Here is a 24,637-nt window from a genome sequence, read left to right as displayed (position 1 = left end):
TCATTAAGGCTTTTGGGTAGGAGACATACAGATGAACAGTCACACACGGCATCAGCTGCACATTTGTAATGTGTAATGTGTCAGGGGGTAAAAGGTTGAGCAACCCACTTTGGCAAATGGAAATAGCAAGAAGGGTGTATTTTTCTGGCTAAATGAAAGCCTTCTCTGTGTGTTATTTTTTCATGTGTCTCCATGCATAACTTGAACGCAGTGAAAGGAAAAATTAATTTCTTTGCTCAGACAAAAATACACCAGATTTATTGTTTCGAGAGATACAGGGGGTATTTAATATTTCTACATGGCTGCTGTAGCTATAACTGGCAGCACAGTGTTCTGTCAAATAAAGGCATTCACCCAGGAATGTCTCTGGGTGCAGCCAGCCTCAATGCTGGAGGTGGATGTCCCATCCCTAAACCTCTGTGGGCAGTGCTCCATTGCCAGGAGTCTGTTTGATGCTCCCATTTAGGGTGTTGGCCCTGAAGATGTAAGACCTCCCTCTAACTGAGCCTTCTGTGTGGATGCTTTCAGGCTTGTTCTGGCAACGGAAGAACATGAGGAAGCCATTCCTGTAGTTCTTGTTCATCCATCCATAGAGCAGGGGGTTGACAAATGTAGAGCACATGGCCCCCACATGGAATACAGTGTACAGGAGTTTGTACTCGTGGAAGATAAGAACCAGATCCAGATCAATGGCAAGCTGAAATATGTGGAAGGGGAGCCAACAAACTGCAAACACCACAACTACCATCACGAGCATTTTGGTTGTTTTCCTCCTCCGGCACTGATTTTCATTCCTAGAAGTGGGACTGACATGGTTTTTCAGCTTGAACCAGATCCTGGTGTAGGCATAACAAATAATTGCAAGAGGAAGAACATACTGCAGGAGGAGCATGGACAGACTGTAGATGGTGGCATCTCTGTTGTTACCAGAGGGCCATTTTTCTGAGCAAACAGCCATTTTGAGGTTAATGGATGGGATTTCCTCATACCGGTACTCCCTGAAGATGGCCAGAGGTCCTGCCAGGACAGCTGCTGCCAGCCACATGACAGCTATGATGGTGAAGCTGAGCCTCTTGGAAATCCTGCTGTCCAGGTGGAAAACTATACAGCGGTACCTGTCCAGGGCAATCACAGTCAGGGTGAGAGTGGACACATGGACACTCAGAGCTTGAGCATAAGGAACCAGGTGACAAAGGACAGCTCCAAACTTCCACTCGTCCAGCAGGGTGTACACTAGGGTGAAAGGCAGACAGAGTGTGTCCACCATCAGGTCTGCCAGGGCCAGGTTAGCTATGAAGAAGTTGGTGACAGTCCTCATGGTTTTGTACTTCACTATGATGTAGATGACCAGGGAGTTTCCGATGAACCCCAGCAGAATGATGAGGGAGTAGGCAGCAATCAGGATGACCTGGACCCCCAGGATCTTGGTGCTGTCCATCATGACACTGCGGGACCCAGAGAGATCCTGGGTAGGAGTGACAAAGTCCTTGGCATGCCAGCCATGTGGCAGCTCCTCACCTAATGCTGTCTTCTCCACGGTGAATGTGCTGTTGGCTCCCTCCAATGGTCCCATGCCTGGCCTGAGACTTTCCATAAGGAGGAGAAGGAGGTCTGGAACATAGACATAGCAGAAGTGAGAGCATGGGTTAGACTCTCTTTGATGAGATTTACTTGCCTTCAAAAATCCCTAATGCCTTAAGAACTAGGACAGGAGAGAAACAAGGCACTCTCAAAGTCAAGGTGCTGTTCTCCTCCACATTTATTAAACAATTTATTTATTTCTAGATTGTGCACTACATTTTTCTGTTTCTTATTTCTCACCTCTCCAGGTGAAAATATCTGTCCCCCTGCCTCTGCAGAAGCCTCTGCCACTGCTCCTGCTAGTGATGCTACCACCCAGTCCACCCAGTACTGCCTGCTCTCCCTCCCAGTAATGTGGGTAGCACAACCAGTGCCATTTTATGAGCCAGTCTCTATGATCCAGTGTGTCACATAGTCATTCCCTGGCCCTCATTATCAGGCCCTTAAGGTCCTGTGAACCAACCAGACAAACCAGTTTTCTTCTTCCTTCTCCTGCCAGGCTCAAGGTTCTCAGGCATCAGGCAATTGTTGCCTTCCTTGCTGGCTTTGAAGGCCACAGGCACCCAGCCAGGCAGGTGTTGTTTGTGTCCCCATCACAGAAGAGGGAAGTGTGACAGCACACAGAGCACAGTTACAAGTCCTAAGTAATGAACTACTGGACAGTGAGACCCACGGACCCTACAGCCAGGAGACACCTCCACCATCCTGTGCTTTCTCCAAGGACTCAGTGAGTGGCTCATATTCTTTTATAGAATTTCTGAGTCTAGATTATCATTGTTACAATGATACAACAAACCAGGTATTAGGATTCGGCCCAATCTGAAGAGGGTTCAGGTGATAATAAATTGTAAGTTGTATTAAAAATTCTGTATTACTTAGGTGATTAGAAATCATAAATTATTTATAAATTCTGTATTTTGCTATTTGGAGATTGTACTATGTTGATTCTGCTTAAAGAAATCCTGGGCTGTTTCAATCATAAATTCTCCTCTACACTAATCACAATACCCTGATAAAGAAACAAAGCTTTAACTGTCACCATGATTTAGTGCCCTCTTCATTCTGCCAAGGATCCCTAAAAGAACCTCTCAGTGTTGGACACTCAGGCATCTGCTGGCTTAGCAGAGGAGGGAGCTCCTACAGGGACATGCATGTGCAGGGCATAAACCACTAAAGCTGTGAACAAGCCTCCCACAGAGCCACTGCTGAGCATCCAGGCACAGACAGGCTGAGAGCCAGAGCCCCAGAGTCCATCAGCCTCCTGCCATGTGCTGCTCAAAATCCTGTGTGGGATGGCTTTGGGAGCAGGGAGCCCCAGGGCCAGAGCTGATGCAGCCTGGAACCCTGGCTGGCAGTAGGTGCCACTGGAACAGCAGAGTGTTGTCACAGCAGGGTGTTCATTGAATCCAAACAGGGCAGGAGAAAAGCCAGCTCTGGTACTGGCTCCTGCTCAGCCTCTGTGGCTCAGCATTGCTGTGGGCTGTGTGCAGAGAGGTGGACATGGCCTCTCACACATCCCCTCTCCCCAGCACTGTCAGTGGGGCCCCACTCCCTCTGCAGATTTAAAAAGTGAGCAAAAGTCATCACTCTGCCCAAGCAGGGAGGTCAGCAAAGCATTGTGTTTTCTCTGACCTGCAGAGGGGGGAAAATTCCCTCTCACTGAGGGAGGGAGGCAGAGGGCTCGAATGAAGTGGGAATTAGAGGCAGGCTGCTGGATATCTTCTCAGGCTCCTTGAGGAAGAACTGAGTTTGTCCCAGAACAGATGTGAGCAATGCTGACTGGGTGCTGGTGGGCTTCCTGCAAGTCCCATGCAAGCCAAAGGTTTAAGGGCAGTCTGTCCTTGGGAGGGGAGAATGCTTTGCAATTCCATTGCAACCTAAACTAAAATGTCTGCTTGTCCTGTCATCCCTCCCTAGAGCGAGGGTTGTGATTCCCCCTCAGGAGCTGCTCCCGGACTCTGTCTGGCTGACTGCAAAGCCAGGACCCTGCAGAGGCCCAGCAGAAGAGCTGCCTGCAGTAAAACCACCCCTGCTGGCACCTTTCTCTTTCCCCTTCCATCTCCAATTGCTGCCTAACATCTCACTCTGCAGACTGATTTATGCCAGTGGTTCCTGTAAATGATGTTACTGGGCTCAGACACTGTGAAATAGTGGACACCATGTAGCCACTGCTAGGAAGAAGCAGAGGGGAAAATGGGTGGATCTGCTAGGGTCTGGGTTTGTTTAAGGCTCGTCTCAGACCTCCACAACACCCCTGCCCCAGCCTTGGAAAGGCCAAGGGGAAGCTCCAGGAGAGAGGAGCCCGGAGCCATGCCATAGTGTGGGTGCAGTGGAGAGCAGAGCAGGGCAGCAGGCAGGGCCCTGGGAGGGTGGCACAGCCTCTTTGGCAGAGCCTGATGCCCTGGCAGACACCTGTGCTGCAGCTGGCCCTGAGCAAACCCCACTGCCAGGAGAGCAAGGCCAGCCAAGGAAACAGGGAAGTGCTAGGGACACTTCCAGTGACTGTGCTTTCCCTGCTTGCCACCCATCTGGGATTTAAACCTTCTGCATTGTCCAGCATTACTTTATCACTTGTTATCGCCTTTTCTGTGGCTTGCCTGTTCCATTTGTCTTCTGTACCCAAGCCCTGGCACCACACCAGTGGACACTCCCTTCTCTTTTTCTCCATCTCATCCACCAACTGGCTGCCAGTTCCCATGCTCACATCTCAGCCCATTTCCCTTTGCTGGAGACTGGCAGCTACCCACCATCTGAGAGGAGCCAGGAACATCACAGTTCCTAACAAAATGGCCTTAATGGAGTTACTATTTGATTTTGTTTGTTTTGTTTTCTTTGTCTCCAAAGGGGAACTATTGCAAATCAATTAAGACATTTTAATTAAGAGGCAAAATGATTATAATAAATGTCCCCACTCCAGGGGCTGTCTGGAGGTCACTGGGATGCTGCTAGGAGTGGACTGAGGTTCCAGCAAGTAATGGAAGTGCTGGCATATGTGTAGGCTGCTGTCAGGCCCAGTGCCTAACAGGCCTGCCAGACTAGATGAAAAAGTCCTTGGAGTTGAGAGCCAGCTGCTTTTGGGACAAGAAAGCAGCAGGAGAGACCAGAAGGAGGCAGAAGTACTATCCAGGTCCTTTCTTCTGTCCTGAGTTGTCATGAAGAGATGCAGAAACAGGTGCTGCCTGCATCAAGATAACCCTAACCCTCACCCTCTGCTCCAGCTGAGGTTCAGCCTGGGGCAGGGCTGGGACCCAGGGGTGGCTCCCAGTGAGACAGAGCTATCCCTGTGCCAGGCTTCAGTCTTTGGGAAGTGGGGAAGCACAGAGGGGCCCTTCACTCAGCACACTGCTGTCAGTGACTGGGACAGTGACCAAAGTGACAGCCCCAAAATCCTACAGAGCTCTGTATAGACCAGGTGCCCTGGGGCTTGTCCACCTCTGCTTCCTGGGGTGTCCCAGCTCTCTCCACGTCCCTGATGCAGCCCCAGGCATTCAGCCAGCCTGGAAAAGGCACATCCAGACCTGGAAGAGCCATCTGTAAAGCCTGGCAGCGTTCAGAAAGCAGGGCTGGAGAGGTGGGCAGAGGGCTGGAGAAAACAGAGCCTGTTAATTAGAATTTGTCTTTTTGTCCAAGCGGTGAGAGTGGAGTCCATGGAATCACAAGGAAGGAGTGAAGGGACTTGGGCCACTCTCTGCCTTTTGTTTAACAACAAACTCTTTCTACAATGATGCTGGAGTGTGAGAACTGAGGCTGATGGACACTTCTATGGCTTGGCTCACTGATTTATTCCATGCTTATCCTTCCTCCAAAGCAGCTCAACTCTACCAAATCCCTTAATCTCCAGCAGCTCAGTCAGAAGCACTGACTCATCTCATTCCCAGACCCATATCCAGACAGATGTCCATGGCAAGGAGGACTGAGACCATCCTCATGAGAAGCTGGTGGTCATCCTGGGACAAGCCACCTTCATGTTCCCTTCCAACACTCAAGAGGCAGCAGCATTCAGTGTCCCTGCCCCCCACAGCAGAGGTCTTAAGGGAGGACATCACAATAAATGGGGATATGGAGGTTAACCAGCCTGCCAGGACCACACAGCACATCCATGGCTTGGGCAGAGCCCAAGGTTTCTAACTCCAGCCTCCTGTATTCCACCAGAGAGGACTCAGCATCTCAGCATAAAACCTGAACAGAGATCTCAGGAACTGCATGAAAATGCAAAATATGACTGATGGAGGAGAATGAATGGTCTTCTCTGTGCAATGGGTTTCAGGACAAACAGCAGCTCTGGAAGATTTCCTGATGCAAAAGAACAGACAGAAATTATCCCAGCTCCTTCCATCTCCAGTGAAGGGGTGATTGCCTTGCTGTGATACTCCAGCAAAAGGGAAGACCCTCTGACCTGCACACCATCTGCTGCAGCTTTGTAAGTTGTCTATTCAGCTCAGGGCCACTGGTGCAGAAGCCTCATGGCATCAGACACTCATTGCCACCCAAAACTGCTCCTGGGGGGCCCCAGCACAGAACTGGCACTGGGAGACAAAGTGCAAGGATGATACACCAGGAATTTCTTGTGATTCCTCACACTAAATATTTTTGTCCCTGCCTAGGCTGGAGCCATGGAATACTTGAGGGGAACAAGGCAATGAGGATGCCATGATCACCCAGCTCAGGACAGGATGAAAAAGGAGGTGGTGAGAAGAGATCTGCTTGGCAGGGATACATGCCTTGTCATGGGAATTTATCTTACAGAAAGCAAGGGGGAGCAGTGCAGGGCCTCTGCCCTGTGGGATGTGCCATGGCAGCAGAGCAAGGCTGGCTGGGACACAGGGATCCATGGGTGACATGGGATGGAGACACACCAGTTGCTGGTGCTACAGAAGAGACAGCATGGTGGATGGGTCCTGGTTAACCTGGGGATCTATTACCTCCGTAAATTTACAGAGTCTGGGGTAGGGGAGACAGTGGAGCAGAGCAAAATAACAACTCACTGACAGAACAAACAGGGAGAAAATGCAGTGTCCTGCTTCGGGACACACCAGAAACTCAGTAGGTGAAATGCATCTGCAGCAGGACTTTAAGAGGATTTCTCTGTTCAAGGATTAACATGCAATGGGTGTTGAGGGAAAGCAAGCACTGATTTTCCTCCTGTATCCCACATCCCCTTTTGCATCTCCTCTCCAGGACACTGCTCTGTGGCACCGAGCCGAGTGCCAGCAGGGTGTGCAGTTCCAGCACGGAAGAGCTAACAGAGGTTTGTACCAAGCCACGAGGAGGCAGGCTGCAGGAGAGATCAGCATTTCTCAGACAGCCACGCACCTCAGCCCCACACCTGCACTTCTATGTGCCCAGGTTCTGCAGCACCCTGGAGCCAGCTGCTCTCCTGACTGCTCTCACTCAGCATCCTGCTTCCCACACTCCCTGCTTCTGCTCAAAGACCTTTCAAAACTCTCCTGCCAGTATCTCTTGTTTGCTTTCTCTATTCCAGCTCTCAGGGCTGTCAGTCCCCAAATCCAGTTTGCCTTTAAAGATGCTTGGACTTTCTTTGCCTGAACCATGTGGCACCGACAAGACCTGGCCCCATCTCAGCCCTGCTGCTCAGATGAGCCCTACCTGACCCACCTGCAAAGGCCAGAGCATCCTGCTCCTCCAGGAGCCGAGCCACTCACCTCCAGTCACTGTCTCATCGCTGCCCAGGATGGAGCACTTGGTCCTCTCCACTCTCTGGAAGTCAACCTGTGGCAAAGGAGTAGAAAGCACTTTTCTGCAACTGTCCTCGGAGAAGAGAGGAAGTCAGGTGAGGATCTGGGCTGCTGGAGAGTGTTTCATCAGCAGGAGTGGCTTTGGGAGCCCTCCCTGAGCACGGGAGAGCCCCTCTCGCAGGGTGAGTGACAGCCCCGTCTCAGAGCTGGATGCTGCCTTCGCTCCTGAATGAGAGAAAGGCACAGAGCGTGTGTTTAACAAACAGCAATGGAAAGGGGGAGGGAGTCTGCTGCTGCTGTTTATACAGTGTTCAGCCACTGAGGGGCTTCTTGCATCGAGCAGAGAGAAGCTTTTTCACCACATCCAGTTTCCTCTCCAGGGAGAAGTGCTGGGAGCTGGAGCTCTGCAGGCTCCCTGTCCGTACCACAGACCCGGGCAAGTGTTATCTGCCCTCACTCCACAGCTCCCATCTCCTCAAGCTTTAAACTCATTGGGACTGGCATGGTCATGCCCAGAGGGGAATCTTCCCTGCAGCAAGAGGTCTGCAGGTCCTGCAGCTCAGCAGAGCTCCCACAGACCTCCCTCCATCCTCCTCTGTCTCAGAGTTTGCACAGCGCACAGAGCAACCTGCAGCTGTGGGACAGGACTTCAGGGAGTCCTGAGATACAAACAGAAGTAATGCTGAAAAGGTTTAGCCACTTGGAAGTGGCTTGGTCTGCTCCAGAGCCATATTCATTGGGGACATGGAACCAGACTTTCAATTTCAGGATGCTCAGCACTGTCCACACACCTGAACAAGAACGAGGGAGAGACAGAAAAGCAGCATCCTCATATCCAAATCTGAAAATCCAAGCTTGCTGGAGCCCAGGAAAGCACTCTAAACACAGCACAGGGAAGCAGATAAGCACAGATAAGTCCTACCTGTTCAAAGATTTTGCCCTCAAGGAGAAGTTGTGTGCTCTTAGCATAGGATTTCTGACTCAGGCAATATGTGAATTTGCAGCTCATCTGGGCTAGGAGATGCTCCCACAGGCTGAGGGGAAAGGCACCTACAGCTGGAATTCTATCAGAGAAGTCTTGCTCTTCACCCCCACAGTGAACCTTGGTTTCCTTTTCTTTGTGAGAACAGAGACAGGGAGGCTTTTCAAACATCCTTTTGTGCCAAAAAGTCACAATATACCAGGAAAAATAAAACACTCTAATGGCTCAGCAGAAAAAGAGGAATGAGAACATTCCTGAAATCACATGGAAAATGACACTTGAACCCAAGACTTGGACAAGAGTCCTCATAAGTCCCATCCTTCCCCCTCCTCTCTGTGTCTCCCCTTCAGAAAGGAGAGGACTAGGCATGAAATCCTCCAGCTGTGCTAACTGGATTTTGTGGGAGTTTCATGTCTTCGCCCCCTTCATTTTCCCTAAGGCTGTTGATTTAGCTGCTCAGGAAGGCTGGGAGTGGAGGGAAGCAGGACAAGACAAAACTGCTTGGAAAGAGCCATTGCTGTTTCTCTGTGGTCTGCAGAGAGAGACAAAGAGCAGCCAACTCGAAATGAGTGGTGCCTGCTTCCCCCCTGTTCCTAGAGGATGGAACTCCTCCTCTCCAGGGTCTTCAAGTTTACTTTTTTCCTCCTTTCTCTTCTGTATGAGATTTTTCTTGCTTGCTCCCCAGATTCCTTTGCTACCACTCCCAACTCTTCTCTTACCAGGGCTGAAATAAGATGCCTGGGGAGAAGGCAGTGATTGACAGGAGAGAAATTTGTACAGCCTGAAGCTGTGAACCTTCATCAGCACCATGGGGTGAATTCCAGTCATTTTTGGCACGTGGACTTTGCTGGATGATAGCAAATGCAAACTCTTAAATCATGGATTAGTCAGTGCAAGTCCCCAAGATATCCTCTCCCACAGTCTAAGGGGTCCAGTGGAGCACCAAAACCTGCTGTGCTCCAGAACATCACCTCAGCTCTTCAACCAGAGCAGTGCAAGAAGGTGCAGTTGAGCTCTCAGCACACCTGGACTGCCATCCCAAATGGCACCCACCAATCTGGAGTTTGGTCCCTGGTCCCTGGGTGCTCCCCAGCCCTGTCCCTAAGAGTCAGGGACAGAGACACAGACAGGGCTGCCTGCCAGTCTGCCTAATTTCACCCAGCTACAGCAGAATTACAGCCAGCAGTGGCTGCAGCACAGCCTTGGCTTCTCCACAGGGAAGGAACACCTGGGGGCTGCGGTGCCAGACCCCTCACATCCCTGGTGGGCTCAGAGGAGACTCAGCAGCCTGAACACCGAGGTGCAAAACAACCTCCCCACACAGCTGACAGATCCCAAAGCAGCTGAGGGTCTTCCAAGCCCCAACCAGCAACACTCTGAAGGAGGAGGGCTTTTACCTTCCCCTCCATACAAAGATGATCCTTGCACTGTCCTGGGGTGTGGAAGCAGCCCCAGGCAGAGATGCCAGGGCCCACTGCATGCACTGTTGTAACCTCAAGCCCGAGGTATTTTCACACAGATACCCACAAATGCCTGCACAGGTGTCCCAGGAGCCTCGTGTCCTTCCAGACATGATGGAATCATTCAATGAATCTTTGCAGCTCAAAATCCTTTCCCAGTGGTTGGGCTTTCATTAGGCAAAAGTGAGCCTGCTCACCCCTGCTTCTGAGAAATACAACAATGAATTTTGTACTCCAGGGAGCAAAAATTATGTCAAAAGGCTGAGAAATGGGGCAGAGAGAGGAGAGCTGTCTTTTGGCCTGTAATCTTCTCTGCCTCAGTGAGCAAGCAGATCCTCAGTCTCATACCTTGCAGCTGTAAGCCATCTGCTGCAGTTTAACTTCTGTCAGAAAGGAAGGTGGATTATCTGTTCACTCCCTGGGAGAAATTCTAAGAAAACTGTTACCAAGGCTTCCAGATGCTCTGGTTCATCCTGCTTCATCTGGAGCAGCAACAGTGACATGCTTTAAAAGGCAGCTTTTCATTTTTTAAACATCTGTTTAATTCCACCTGCATGTAACCAAAATATTTCCACTGCTCCTTCCTGAGGTGTCATGCCTGTGTTTTCCTGAGCAGCCTTCAAAGTATCAGCAAGTTTTGGTAACACAAAAGCCCCTTTGCCATTTGAACCCCAGAGTTCATGGATGCCGTGGATTTGGGAGTCTGATGCATTTGGGAACTAAATCAGCCACAAAGAGACTCAGGAGTGGGAGGGCGGATCGAAAGCTCTCTGTACCCTCTCTGAATTTTAAAACAGATCCTCATTTCGTAACAGCTTTTTGTCCCCATGTGAACATTCCTGGAATTAATGAAGGAGCAAAGACACCACCAGGGACAAGGTATAGCTAAAATATCTGAGCTATCTGACACTGTCAGTGAGAGTCACTGAAGAAGCAGGAGGAGAGATGAACCATGGGTTGGCCTGGGTCTGCCTCAGCTCTGCTCACCTTCAGGGCAGGCAGAAGTCAGAGATGCCGAGTGTGTCTGCAGGATAAGGGTCAGTGGGTCAGGAAGGAGATGATCATATGGAAAAAGATTAATGGTATTTGTCCTGCTGAACATCACCACACTTCAGCTCCTGCCCCACTATAGCCCCACAGGGCTCTTCTGATTAAGTCAATTAATACCTAAGAGGGCTTACCCCTTCCATCCCCTTCCCAGCCCTGGATCTCACTCTGACACACAAAATCCCCTTGACCATCCTCACATCAGGACAGAAGGACTCCAGGCAGTTTCTCCAGGCAGACATCAGCACTGCTGATGCAGAAGCCCAGAACTGGCCTCTGCATTTAGCTGCCATTTCTGCAAGTCACTGCACTCAAAGCTTTGTTAATTTATTAGAGGATTGCTTGTTGTTTGTGTACTGAGCCAGGTAGAAAACAGCTTCTGCAGAAGAGGATAATTGCAGTCAGATAAGCTCTTTAGAGCCGGGATTGCAAAAATACGATATGATGTAGACGGGCAGTAAAATAAAACAGAAAATATTTTATGCTGGGTAAAATAGAAACATGGAGAAGTTTTTGGGTTGGAACGTGTTTCCCCCATGTATAACAGACTCTTTGTCTGCCTTTGGGCAAATCATTTGATGTTTCTCAGTTCTCTGTACATAAAAAAAAGGTGATAAAAATGCTTCACTCTGGCAAACTCGCCCCTGGAGCAGAGGACCTGGTGCTTGGATGTGCAGCAGTGGCAGCTGCTTTCCCACTTTGCCCTATGGGGTTTCTCTCTAAGCTGCCCATCTCATTTAGGCAGCATGTTCTGTCACCAGGGTCTTGCTCTCACAGACTGGATACTCCTGCTTCACAGTTCCACAAATAAATTTTTGCCCAGGCTGTCACTCCTGAGATGACAAACAGAGCTATAATTGCTGGATTGTGTGATGAGAACAGGCAGAGCTGGATGGGCTGATGGCAGCCCCAGCCTAAACTCTTCCAAAGTGTCAAGACTGAAAGTGATGCAAGTGGCTGGAAAATTCAGAGCATGATTTGTTTTCTATGGGCTCAGTGTTGCTAAAAGGCACCAGGTATCCAGGAGCTGGGATCCAGTCCTCAGCACTACCCTAGCAGCAGCAGGATCATATTTGCTGCTTCACTGCCTTATTCCATATTTCCTGGTCCTGTGGGGACCCAAATCAGCTGTGGGCAGGGAGCAGGTTACCAGCAGTGCTGGGCTGGGCTGGCAGCAGTGTCTACAGGAGGGTTAGATCCACTTCTGATACAAACCCAGGGATTTGGCTGAAAATTCATTTGGCTTCGTGTTCCCCAGAAACATGACTCACAATCCAGTGTCTGACACTGAGAGATAGGTATGACACCGAGTGCCCCACGGGGGAGAGCTGTGTCCCCAGGGCACGAGCAGAGCATGCACGAGCCAAGCAGAGACCGTGCTGGAAAGCACAAAGCCTTATAAAGGCAGGGCTCTGGCTTTGTCCTTCCCTCAGCTCTTCAGGCGATGAAAAGGACGACTCACAGCCCTAATTAACTGGAACATGCTAATACCACTGAGCTTCCCTGGCCAGCAAATTTGGCACAAGGCATATGGGACACTTTCCAAACAACTGCTCAGGGGAGCGTGTGCCTGCAATTTATTATTTGAGGAGCAGTTTCCTCTCTGCCTTCGCTGAAGAGCTCACACCAGACAAGAGGGAGGTGAGTCTGGAGCCTGCAAATCTCCTTTGAAAGCCATTTCGTGCTGAAGAGAGAAGAGACTTATTTCTCCCCAGGCAGTTAAGATATTTAAGGTATCAAGGGAAATATGGCTTTGCACAGCATTACCTCTGGGAGCACTCGGTGCCTTCGAGTGGTGCAGCTTGTAGTGCTCAGCTTCCCGTGGGGAAAACCACACTCCTGCAGAGTGACATTCATTCTGGGCAGAAGATGCACGACCAGAGAGTGTGCAATATTATTTTGCAGCATAAAGCAGAGGAGCACAGCCAGTCCAGGTAGCTGGAGAAAGGGGGAAGGTAGAAGGGCCCCTGGTGCTGTGTCTCCAGGATGTTATTCCTTCTTTTGACAACTGTCCTGGGCAAGGCAGTACTCCAGCTTATTGCCCTGAAAAAATAGTAGGAAGGAGCCTCCTCGTCTCCTATTAGAAATAAATCAGTTTGTGAGCTTTGGATGGGAAGCAAACAGCTGGACTCCAAGAAAGATCAATTAATTCCTGTGGTGAGATGCTCCCTCTCAGTATTTACTGTACTGCCAAAACCAGAGTCAGGAGCTGCAGCCTCCTGAAGGCTCCCCCTGCCCCTGGCCTCACTTGCCCCTGGCTCCTATGGCAGCCCTGGCCCCAGGACTGCTCAGGGCAGCTCTGACACGGGGTTTGAGTGGCAGTGAGCTGCCCAACCAAGCAGTGCCACAACCTCACCAGTACAGACACTGGGAACAGCTCAGGTTTGTGTGATATTCCCAGGACTGCGCTGGTTTGACCTGCCCCTCATCCTTGGCATCACATGGGCTGTGTGGCCAGGACCCTGTGCTCAACAAGGGCACACCTCTCCCTGCTCCCTCCCCACTGCATCCCTTGCAAACATTCGTTGTTATGGTGACAGCTCCAGAAGGAAAATCTTTTTGAGGATCTTTCAGGTTTTTTAACAAAGGACAGCCACTTCTATAATTTTCTTTAAGGGAGATGGTATTTTCGCTCAACAGCGACTGAGTTCCTTTCATTTTGTTTCTGGTGACCACTTTGGTGAGTCTCAGGCTCCAGCTTTGAGTGTGTGGCTGTAAGAAAGTGGAAGGAGGAGAAGTAGAGCCAGGTTCTAAAGAGCTGCTTTTAAATGCTTTTGGGAGCACTGGAGGTACCTCTAGGCTGCTGAGCTGCAGGCAGTGTGGAGTCTCAGTTTCTCCAAAACAAATGTGATTTTGAAGCACATCTGCATCTTTCTCAGATAGTAAGGTGCAAAATAAACAGCAAGGGGGACATTTATGCCCAATAGCCTGTGCTGTGTGTGAAATGCTGCACTGAGAAATAATGTTCTTGTGGAATCTTCTGCAGAAACGTCCCTTGGCTTTTGAAGGCTGTGTGATGGTAAATGAATTCTCTCCATTTCCACTGAATGGGCTGAAGACTTTCATATGTGACATCAGGGAGAGAACTGGGCTCTGTAGATGTCTCTAATGCAAGTAATGAATATAGCAAACAGCCTCAGCCCAGCCAGGAAAGAGCAGTATGGGTGTGTGATGTGACCACAGGCATGGATTTCATGGCTCCTGTGTCTGAGCCTGGAATGTGGATGCTAATGGACAAGATTCCAGCATCCTGAGCAGCCAAGCCTGCCCAGCCCAATTCTGTAAGATGAGGTCATGAAGACCCCTCCTATAGAGAGCTGAGGTCAGAAACCTAAGGAAACAATAAAAATCAAAACCTGCTAATGTTTCAGGGTCTGAAGGGGCAGCTTAGCACATCTGTGAATGCTCAGCTCCCTGAACCAGAGATCCAAGTGAAGAAGAAGAGCATTCCAGGCATCCTGCACGCAGTGACCAGCACTGAGCAGGCTGACACACAACCCATCACAGGGAAGGCTGAGAGGACAAAGCTGCTCTGTCCAAGCCCATGCTGTGTGTGAAGTATCAGAGAAGTTTCATGCACAGCTCAGGGTAAACAGGCAAACAAGTGGCAGCCAGAAATGTTAATATTTGCAGAAATCTCCTGGTTTTGGCGCCTGGGTGTGGGGAGCTGAAGGATGCTGGTGGAATGCAAACACAAAGGATTCTTGGCTGCCCAGAGGGGTGGCATGGGGAATCTCACAGGGCAGGACAGACTGCCTGACAGGACTGCTCGTGATGGTTCCTACAGGGAGTCCTGGGGAGGGAGACAGGGCTGAGTTCAGTAGCACATTAAACTGCTTCCCTAGAACTGAGTTATTTGAGCATCCTTGGGGGAAAAAAACCAAAAACCAAAACAAAACAAAAACAAAACAAAAACCAAAACAAAACCAAAAACCACAAAAACCAAAAAACAAAACAAAAAAAACCAAAACAGAAACATGGTTAGGCCATGTTCATCCTCCTTTGCCTGTTTCAGATCTTGTTTCCCTCCCTCCATGTAGAAGGAGATGGATTTGTCCATGCTGATCCCTAACCCTTCTCCTGGATACATGAGGGGAAAAATTACATAAACCTTCAGTCCCCTGCCCTCACTTCATCTGGGTCCTTTCATGGCATGTTTAGGATGGTTTGAACCTGCTCTACAGGGTTTTTACCTGGACCATGGCTGCCAGTTCATAGTCAGACAACTTCAGAGGCTCCAAAGCCTTGAAGGCTCTGGGTTTAACAAAAGCAATATCATTTGGGACTGGGAAGAAAATACTGGCAAATAATGGCCACCTCTATTCTCCTTCCTCCTGCAGCTATTTATCCAAAGATACCATATCTTGGAGCATTGCTTCATTTCCTGCTTGCCTTTCGAACAGAGGCCTCTAAATCATGTCCCTGCAGCTGAGGTCACGGAGGGAAGTGTAATATCCATTAGCAGTGATGCTGCTATTACCTTGATTTACCTCATCCCTTCTTCTTTCACTCTTTCTGTTTACACTTTCCACTTCTTCCCCCTCCTGGACTCAGCGCAGGAAAGAGCTGGAAGGAGCCTGCAGAAGCCAAGCTTCCTGGGATGCAGATTGCTTTTGGGGACATGGGGACCTGGGCCAGCAGCACCCCACTTGTTCCTGACCAGAGATGCCCAGGGCAGTGGGAAGGGCTGGCTTCAAGCCACCCCTCCTCACCCTGATAGAGTCCTTCACCTACAGCTTGTCCAGGTCAGCACAAGGAAAAGATCAACCCAAATTTACCCCTCTGCCTCTCCTGTCCCACACCTGGGCATGCTCAGGGAGAGCCACAGGATCCTCCAAGACAGACTGCAGGAGAGCAGGATCCAGAGGAACCAAAGACCTCAGACTGTATTTGCACTCAAACCAAAGTGAAACAGGGAAATCAAAGTGCAAAACTTCTTGTCCCCTGGGGAATTTCCCTGCCTGCATCTGGAGAGCTGACACAAGGGGCTGACACTGGGATCAGCAGTTGCTTCCCCTTCCCCTGGTGTTTCACTGACACCCCAGGGAAGTTCCCCAGCAGCTGGACCCACTGCACTTCCCACTTATCCCCCTCCTCCTGCAAGGCCAAACAGTTCCTCTGACACCCATCTCCAAGAATACGTGTTTATTGCATGGAACAGAGAACAGTGAAGTGTTTTGGACCCAATCCATGTGCTTTGAGCCAAACCCTTCCAATCCATGTCATCCTTCACCTCCCCAGTGCATAATCAAACTCTCCAAACACAGCGTTCTCAGGTCCCAGCCCAGAGCCTGGAGCCTCCCAAGAGGGATATGCTAAAAAAAGAAAGAAAAACATTACATTGCCAACTGAAGTGAGTGCTGAAAGGAAGGAGATGCCAGGAGCAGTTTAACAGGAATCTGAGACCAGGGGACGCTTGGGTGTGTGTTTTCAATCCCCAGAAGGGAGATGTGTTCATTGGGAAATGACTGCCACTCATTGCTAGTTTTAGATCTTGTAGCTGATGTCCCAGAAAGTGAAATGGCCGTGACAGGGACATCCCCATCTGTATTAGAACTTTCTTCTTGGATTGATGGATTAGTGCAGTGCATGGTAAAATGGTGCCACTCCTCCTTTGGCTCCAAAATCTGCAGCTCAAACCTGCAAAGATGGAAATAAGCAATTTTACATGAGCAAGAGATTCTGCTGGCAACAAGGGGAGTTATTTGAGGAAACCTGTACATCAGTGGGTCCAGAACTCCGTTGGGTGCTGAAGGATGTCCTGAAGCACCTGAACCCAAGCTGGCAGCTCCACACCCTGGTGCAGAGCATCTCTTCCATGAGAGCAGCATCCCATAGCCCCGTGCCAGCCCTGGGCAGGGTATGTGCTGGCACTGTCCAGCCTGGTACCACACCAGGGGGATGCTCCTGCTGTTCACTCTGCACAGGGGACCAGGACCAGGCTCCAGCTGGGGCTAAAAGGGAAGCTGATGGGGATGTTCGACATCAACTGAGCTGTCCTAAATTCTGCAGTTTCGGGGTGAAGCTTCAGTTACCAGAGACAGCCTCTCCAAACAATGGGCCTACAGGTGCCCCAGGGAGGCTGTCACCTCCTGGGCTCCATGATGGGGAGAGATGAGCTCTGACCACAGCACAGATCCTGATCCACAGGGACACCTCCCAGCACTGTTGGCTTGGGCTGCTGGGGGAACATAACCTTTCGTGGCACATTCCAGATCTCTGCTAAAAAGCAATTATTGATGCTTTTACCTCTCTGCAGAGCCTCACAAGTAAGGAGGATCACAGTGCTGCAACAAGTGAGGGAGCAGCATCCTGGTTCACCCTAGGCTGTGTGTCCTGTGCTGGAGTCTTGTCTGTGTGTCTGTGCATAGTTTATAACGTCTCCTAGGAAGGCTGGACATAGATGACAAAGCCATTTCCCTCTCAAAAGGATGCATCCAAGCAGTTGATTCAGCTCCCATTCAAAATCCACGAGTTCAAAGGCAGCTGTTTCTCAGGATAGCTGGCACGTGGCAGGAGGATGGGAGGTGACAGCAGCTGCTGTCCTGCTGCGATGGGCTGGCACTGGCACTGCTCCCATCCAGCCTGGCATGTTCAGAGGGCAAGGGCCAGCCTGGTGGAAGCACAAAGATCTAAATGTGGGAACTGTTTTGCTGCATGAAGTCAGAGCTGAGAGGAGATCATTCAGGCATCCCTGGATCCTTATGTCATCCCTAGGTCCCAGTGTCATCATCCTAGTGATATTCCCAAGGGCACTCTTCCATGTTATGGATAAAAGGGCAGCAATGGGAGCAGGTTCAGCCTGTTGGAAACAATCCCTGCCCAGTAAGTTCTTGTCCCACAGTGCCCAGTGAGCAGTGGGGACTGAGCATCCCTGTCCCAGAGCCACCATGGGTACTGGAGCAGGAGGGTGCAGCCAACACCCACCTTGCTCAGAGAGCTGGAGCAGTCCTGAGCCCCCACAATAACTGTGGGAGCTTCCAGCCCATTTGGCCGTGGTCTGACCTTGTTGGTGTGCATGGATGTCACTTGTTTGGCCAGCCAGGGGCCAAGGGGTGCACCTTGCTTGCCTATGGCCAACATCCCCCAGGACTGACTGCTCCTCATGCATGCAGGGATGTTCCAAGTGCAAGCATCAGCGTGGGGCTGTGGCTGAGCATGGGAGCCTGAGGGGTGGCTGGGGACAAGGCAAAGACCAAGGCCTGCAGGCAGGGCTGCTGTGGCCACGTGCCAGTGAGCAAGCATGCACAGTGTGAGAGAAAGCCTGGGAAAATCCCTCAGCCAAGCAAATGAAAACGGGCAGAAATACTTTCTGCACTAATTGCACAGCTGTAATGAGAAAACAGCACCAGGACAAGGAGGGCAGTAGCTGGACAGTGCCTGGCACATTGCCCTTTTGGTGGCATGCTCTGGTTCTAATGGTGGTGAGGAAGGAGACGGGAGGTCTGTGCAGCTATTATGAGTCCCTGTGTCCCCTCTCAGGTTTATTTGCTTTTACTTCCAGTATTGAAAGTTCTTGTGATTTTTCTCACATGTCCACCAGCGTCTGCCACTTCCCACAACATCACCAGACCCATTATCAGGTGACCACATAAGGATGAAAACCCTTTTATTTCTCTCTTTCACTAACAAGCCCGCAGCCCTCGTGATTTCTGAGGTAACCCAAAGCTGTGACCTCAAGGCGTTGGCCCGAGCTGTGTTCCGAGGGTACCGCGAGCAGCGGAGAGAGGAGGAGGCATTGGCCTGGAGCTCATTTCTGTGCTCTTTACTGAATGCAGCAGTGGGGCAGGAGCTGTGCAGCGCAGGGCGGTGCAGGGGCAGTAAAGGGACAGTGCAGGGACAGTCCAGTGCATTCCAGTCCAGTGCACTCCAGTCCAGCCCAGTGCAGTCACTCCAGTCCAGTGCACTCCAGTCCAGCCCAGTGCAGTTACTCCAGTCCAGTGCAGTCACTCCAGTCCAGTGCACTCCAATACCCCCGGCCTCGCACGCGCCTTCCCGCGGACGGCGCGTGAAACCCCGCAGCCGGCCCGGCGCGCTCGCACGTGACTGCGTCACGTGTCGGGATCTAGCTCCGCCCCCTCCGCGGATTCCACCCAATGAGCTGGCGGGCTCGGGGCGCGTCAGCGCCGTGATTGGTCAGGGCGGCCGTCACTCTGCGGAAGGGGCGGGGCGGTGGTCCCGAGTTGGGAGGCTCGGCGGTGGGAGAGTGACGGGACGGTGCTGGATAGGACTGGACTGGGTTAAGCCGGACCTAAACTAAGCGGTTCCAGCACGGTGGGGTCCCTGGGGTGGCGTGGGGCCAGGGCCGCGCGTAGGGGAGCGGGCGGTGCGCACGGCGGGACTGGAGCCGAAGGGGCCCGGCCCGGGAGCTGCTCGGGCTGTGGGTGGGTGCTGGCAGCCCTCGGGCCGGGTAACCCCGCGCTGGGGCCCTGTGCGGACACAAGGCCGGGCCGTGTCAGACGCACTGAGCGGTTTTGCTGAAGTGACGGGAAATTAAAAGTTGTTCCCATGCAAAAGGAGTGACCCTCGGCCTGGGCTGCTCTGTAATTTGGGGTTTTCCAGCGCTGCGCACACCCCGTGTAGCAGCCGGGCAGGCCCGAGCTCTGGTACCCAAACCCTGCCGGAGCGCGGGAGCGGCGCGGGTTCGGCCCGGTGCACACGGACGGGGCGGTGTGCGTGGTGCTGGCAGGAAGCTCGGGGTGCGAGCTGTGTGCCAGCAGGGATGGCCGGCGGGAGCCGGGACCGCAGCCTGCGGGAGGAGCTGACCTGTGCCATCTGCTGCGAGCTGTTCAGCGAGCCCGTCATGCTGGACTGCATGCACCACTTCTGCAAGGGCTGCATCCTGGCGTACTGGGACAGCTGTGCCCGCGTCCCCTCCTGCCCGCAGTGCCGCCGCACGTTCCCCAGCCGCGCTTTCCGCACGCACTACCTACTCTCGGGGCTGGTGGAGAAGGTGCGGCGCTGCGGCTCCGAGGAGCACCAGCAGAAGATGCAGGTGAGTGGCTTCTGCCAGGCTGGGGAGAAGGAGAACGGGACAGGTGCCACATGAGCCCTGTGCCACTGCTTCTCCTCCCACAGGCAGTTCCCCCTCTCTGAAGCCTTGTCTGACCCAAGTGCAGTGACATTTGTGTCTCTTCCTGATTAGTCCCTCTCCCTATTTCCTTACAACTGTCTGTCTTCTGAACACTTCTCTTTTGCATTTGTTTCCCTGACTGCTGTGTGATTCCTACCACAGCTGTGTAGTTTCTCATTTAAGGATATGGTCCCTAAGTGAGAGGGGGTGAGGGCTGCTCTGCTTGAGGAGACAGTCCCTTCACAACATGCAACATTTAAAGCTTGTGCAAACAGATATCCCAGGCTGGAGCTCCCAGTGTTAAAAATAAATTGGATTAATTACATGCCCAGATACTTAATTCTCAAGGCTGTGCATCAGGTGCTTGCTTCTCCTTATACTCTTTATATGAGGTCCTGTTGCAGTATCCTTCTGATGCTGACCGTAGGAATTGGGGCTGTTCCTGAATCACAGTAGAGTGGTGAATTGGCCTCCTTAGCTTCTTTCCCTTGCTCCTGCAGAAGCGCCTGGAAGATGCTTTGCAAGCTCGTCAGAAGGAGATGGAGAACTTGCTGCAGAGGAAGCGTGTGGTGCAGGAGGACATCTGCAGCCTGACGGTAACACCCGCTGGGAGCTGCTCTCCAGGCAGCTTCTGGGGCAGTGTTCACAGAGGATGTGTATCACTTCAGCTGAGGTTTAATTCAGCTTCCTGTTAAAATGTAGATAAGTGAGAGTGGGGATCTACACCAGCTCCCTTGCATGTATGCCCAAGCTCATCACTGATGGATATTCGGCAGAGGTTTTGGGAAGAGCATTAGCACTCACTAATGCAGTGTTTACAAAGTGCATTGGTGTAGCAGAGCTGAGACATGGTGAGTAGTGAGAGCTGTGGGCAGCCTGCTCTGGCCCTGCAGTGCTGCCTCTTTGGGAGAGCATTAACTCTTGGCAGCTCTAAAATCCTCTCATGTCAGAAGGGATGGAAGCAAAGCTGAAGGAACTGGGTCAGTGGCAGGGTTGGCACAGTGAGAGTGGAGGCCTTGTCACAGGGGCAGTGTTGGGATTCACTGCAAAACTCTGAGGTGAATGAGGAGCCTGAGTGCTCTCCATGGGCTTGAGAGGGACCAGGGTCCCTGTGGGTACAGATCTGTGAAGTGAGAACAGCCACAGGCTGACTGTGCTGCTTTCTTGGGTGGCATAAAAGTGTTAAAAACAAGGAAGGGGAGTTAAGATGGAAGTAGTTCAGAGATGAGATAAAACTGAGAGGGGAAAAAACCCTGTCTTCTGACTGGAGCCTCTGATTCCCCAGCCTGCACCATTTCAAACCTCTGTCCTCTTGCCAGATGTGGAATAGACCTCTGAGATTAATGAAGAAGTGTTAGCAAATAAGCACGTGTCTTCCTGTTGCTGTGCAAGAGCCAAGAGGTGTCTCAAGAGTAAAGAAGCAAATCACTGATCTGAACAGGGAGGCCCTGCACCTCCTCTGTGGTTCTGGTGTGTCAGCACAAACACCTGCTAGAGCAAGAGGAGGCTGGTGAAGCTTCAGATCTCTGAGGAAGATGGGTTTCCTGTGGGGAGAAAGGGATGTGCACTTCAGGAAGCACTCCTCAAGAAAGCAGTGAGGGCTAAGGTTGCACTTGGAGATTAAAAGCTGAAAGATTTAAGGAAAATGAAAAGTCATTGGCTGTCTCTTGTAAACAGGCAGGAAGGCAGTGAGAGCAGAACAAGGTTGGCTGGCAAGTAAACAACTGCAAAAAAGTGACCTCTGTATAGAGCTGAATGGGATTTTATCAGCCTTAATGACAGAGATTAGTTTGTGCAGCTTGCCCATCAGGCAGCTCTGCTCAGGGTCTGGAATGATGTGAAATAAATGCAAACTAACCTGAACAGCTGAGTCTGCAGCTCCACAAAATTTAAAGAGCTCCAGTCTTGCCCACAGGCAAATTTGTGGTGCTGTGGGAGAGGGCTGTGGCTGCTTATGGGGATTTCTAGTTACAGTGCCCAGGCCTTTGGTGAGCTGGTTTTTTGGGTTTGTTGGTTTTTCTTCCTTTGGCTCTGCAGCCTTGAAGGTTGTCCTTGTGTCCTGCACTCCATCCAAAAAGTCATTCCTATGTCAGATTTCTAGAGTTCTGTAAGCAGAGTAACAGGCACAGCTATCATGTGCACCTACTTGTGTGTTTTAGCTGTGGGACTCACCTCTGCCTCTTCCCTCTGCTCAGAAAGTGGCTGGGGAGCTGAACTTCAAGATTCGTGCTGAGTTTGCTCGCCTTCATCAGATCCTGGAGGAAGAGGAGAGATCTGTGCTGGCAGAGCTGGGTCAGAAGGAGGAGCAGTCACTGGCCCAGCTGCACAGGCACGTTGGCCAGCTGGAGGAGGGGATGGCAGTGCTGCAGAGGGACATCGAGCACGTCAAGCAGACCCTGAGCAAGATGGAAGATGTGTCACTGCTGGAGGTGAGATGCTTTACTGGCTCTGGCAGGAGGCTGAGGGATGTTTCAGGGTCTTAAATTGGGATGGGAGAATCTTAAATGATAGCACTGGGCTGTACCCCAGCCTATTTCTCGCTGCCATCCCTCTGAATTGTCTGCCCATTCCCTTGGAGTCTGGAGACCTTAGCCACAAGGGATACAGTGACATCAAATGTGGTAGGTCTTGGGAGCCTTCCTCATTCTCCATCCAGGTGCTCAGACAGTTTTCCCCAGGATTTGGGTCCTGGTAGCTTGGTTTTCTCTCTCCTGTGCAGCAGGAGGTGGGACAAGGAATTTATTTGTGCAGCTGCATGAATTAGTGACTGCTAATTCTCTCTGCTTCTCACTGCAGGTGGAGAGCCTGGATATCAGGTACGTGTCTGGCATGAAAGAAGCTGATTCCCTTTTCAGGAGCTTATCTTAGTCCCTGGCTGGGACCACATGGGAGAGGCACTTTATCTCAAGTTTTAAAAGCATCACAAATTGCTCAGGAAGTCCCTGGTGCTGTGCAGGTTGGAGGCTGCTCCCCAGCATACACTGGATGCTCTTCCCAGGGAGCATCCTACGTGTTGATGTGGCTGGAAGAGTGGGTGGAGGAGACAGTGGTTTGGAATGGGTGCAAAAGCCATGTGTGTTGCAAGAGAGAGCAGATTTTGGGTGCTTCATCCTCTCCCTGCTCTTCCTTAGCTTCATACTACTCATGAGGCTGCAAAAGTGACCCTGAGATGCTGGTTTGTCTGAGGCTGGGAGTAGCTGAGGGCCAGAGCTGCCATAGGGGAGTGTGTCCCTGTCCCCTCCCTCCCTGGGATGGAACCTGATTCCACAGGCCTGGCCTGTTCAGCATGCAGGAATCCTGTTGGGTGTGCTGGGTGTGGGTCTGACAGGAGTCACTGCTCCACGAGCAGTGCTGCTGCCTCTGTCTTGGACACCTCTGCCCTGAGCCGCTCACTGCACTGGGAGCAGAACAGGCAGAGATATTTGTGTCCTGTCTTTACCAAATCTGTCCCATGCAGCACTGTCCTGCAGCCCTGCCCGTGCTTTTCCTGTGTGTATTGGCAGTGGCTCAGCAGAGGGATTGACCCTGCCTGCCTCTCTCTGCCCCAGGCCCTCGGTGCATGTTGAGACCCAGCCTGCCCTGGACCTGCAGCACTACAGGGACAGCCACAGTGGTCCCTTGCAGTACATCTTCTGGAGGCACATGCTGCGCTCCATCTGCCCTGGTGAGCACACTGCTATGAGACATGGGTGTGGTGGGCCAGGGACACTGCAGAATGGTAAAATGTCATGCTTGATGTCTCTGCAGCTCCTGCTCCACTCACATTTGACCCTGAGTCAGCCCACCCCAACCTGTTCTTCTCCAGGGACCTGACAGCAGTGACAGAGAGGAATCGAGCCCAGCCTGTCCCCATCAGCCCCCGGCGCTTCCGTCAGTGCGTCAACGTGCTGGGCTCGCAGGCCTTCGACAGCGGCCGCCACTACTGGGAGGTCTGGGTGGGCAGCAAAACCAAGTGGGACCTGGGGGTGGCTGCTGACACTGTGGACCGGGCAGCCAAGGTCAAGCTGTGCCCAGAGAATGGCTACTGGACCCTTCGCCTGAGGAACAGGACGGAGTACTGGGCCACTGCCACGCCCTGGGTGCGCCTGACTCCCCGCCAGCCCCCACGGAAAGTGGGCGTCTTCTTGGACTGCCAGGAGGGCACTGTCTCCTTCTTTGATGCTGGGGACATGTCCCACCTCTTCACCTTCCACCAGGTCTCTGCCAAGAGATACTGCCCCTTCTTCAGCACCTGCTTCAGTGATGGGAGGGACAACGTGGAGCCCATGCGCCTCTGTCACCTGGCCCTGTGAGGGACAGGGGTGCCTTGGGGACACCAGCCTGGCTCCTGCCTGGGGCTGCACTGGACACACAGGCCCGATGGGTGTTGGAGGAGCTGTTTTGGTTTCAGTTTTGGGAGGGAAGGGATGAGTCTCTTCCCAGGTCCTGTCTGCCCTCCCTTCCCTGTGCCATGGCTGTGGTTGCCACGAGGCATTCACAGGGATTCCTGGCACCCCTACAACAGCCTCCCATTCCTGAGCACAGCACAGTTCAGTAACAGCAGCCACGGGGCTGCAGGGGAGGTGGCTGTGGATTGCTGGCACCTCCTGCCTCTCTGTGCTCCCACCCATTTGCCCCGTGGAGGAGGGCAGCACCACTGGGTGCCTCTCAATTCCACATCCCGACCGTGGGCATCCTCTGCTGGAAGAGCTTCCCGGGCAGGGCTCCGGGCCGGCAGCAGAGGGAGCCCGGTGCACAGCCCAGGGACTGCAGCGCGGCTCCCTCGCCCCCGTCACTATTAAAGCTCCTTAGAAAGCCA

The 24,637-nt window shown here is 51.9% G+C and overlaps 2 protein-coding genes across 2 annotated transcripts; one reads left to right on the top strand and one right to left on the bottom strand.

Moving 5' to 3' along the window:
- Positions 1–19: 19 nt before the first annotated feature.
- Positions 20–7,529, bottom strand: LOC117003340 (neuropeptide Y receptor type 2-like). The gene is made up of 2 exons (XM_033073220.1): positions 7,245–7,529; positions 20–1,611 (listed from the first exon to the last, which is right to left on the bottom strand). Exon 2 carries the CDS (start codon positions 1,592–1,594, stop codon positions 410–412), a length of 1,185 nt encoding a protein of 394 aa, XP_032929111.1. The 5' UTR covers positions 1,595–1,611; positions 7,245–7,529; the 3' UTR covers positions 20–409.
- An 11,406-nt stretch (positions 7,530–18,935) lies between these two features.
- On the top strand, positions 18,936–24,637 carry LOC117003554 (nuclear factor 7, brain-like). Its single transcript, XM_033073529.1, has 6 exons — positions 18,936–19,761; positions 20,340–20,435; positions 22,035–22,268; positions 22,636–22,655; positions 23,388–23,503; positions 23,587–24,637. The coding sequence occupies exons 1-6, from the start codon at positions 19,489–19,491 to the stop codon at positions 24,129–24,131; spliced, it is 1,284 nt and encodes a 427-aa protein (XP_032929420.1). The 5' UTR covers positions 18,936–19,488; the 3' UTR covers positions 24,132–24,637.

The sequence above is a fragment of the Catharus ustulatus genome, chromosome 15 (genome assembly GCF_009819885.2).
Source record: "Catharus ustulatus isolate bCatUst1 chromosome 15, bCatUst1.pri.v2, whole genome shotgun sequence".
In the NCBI taxonomy this organism is placed as follows: domain Eukaryota; kingdom Metazoa; phylum Chordata; class Aves; order Passeriformes; family Turdidae; genus Catharus; species Catharus ustulatus.
This window is presented reverse-complemented; position numbering and strand designations above follow the sequence as displayed.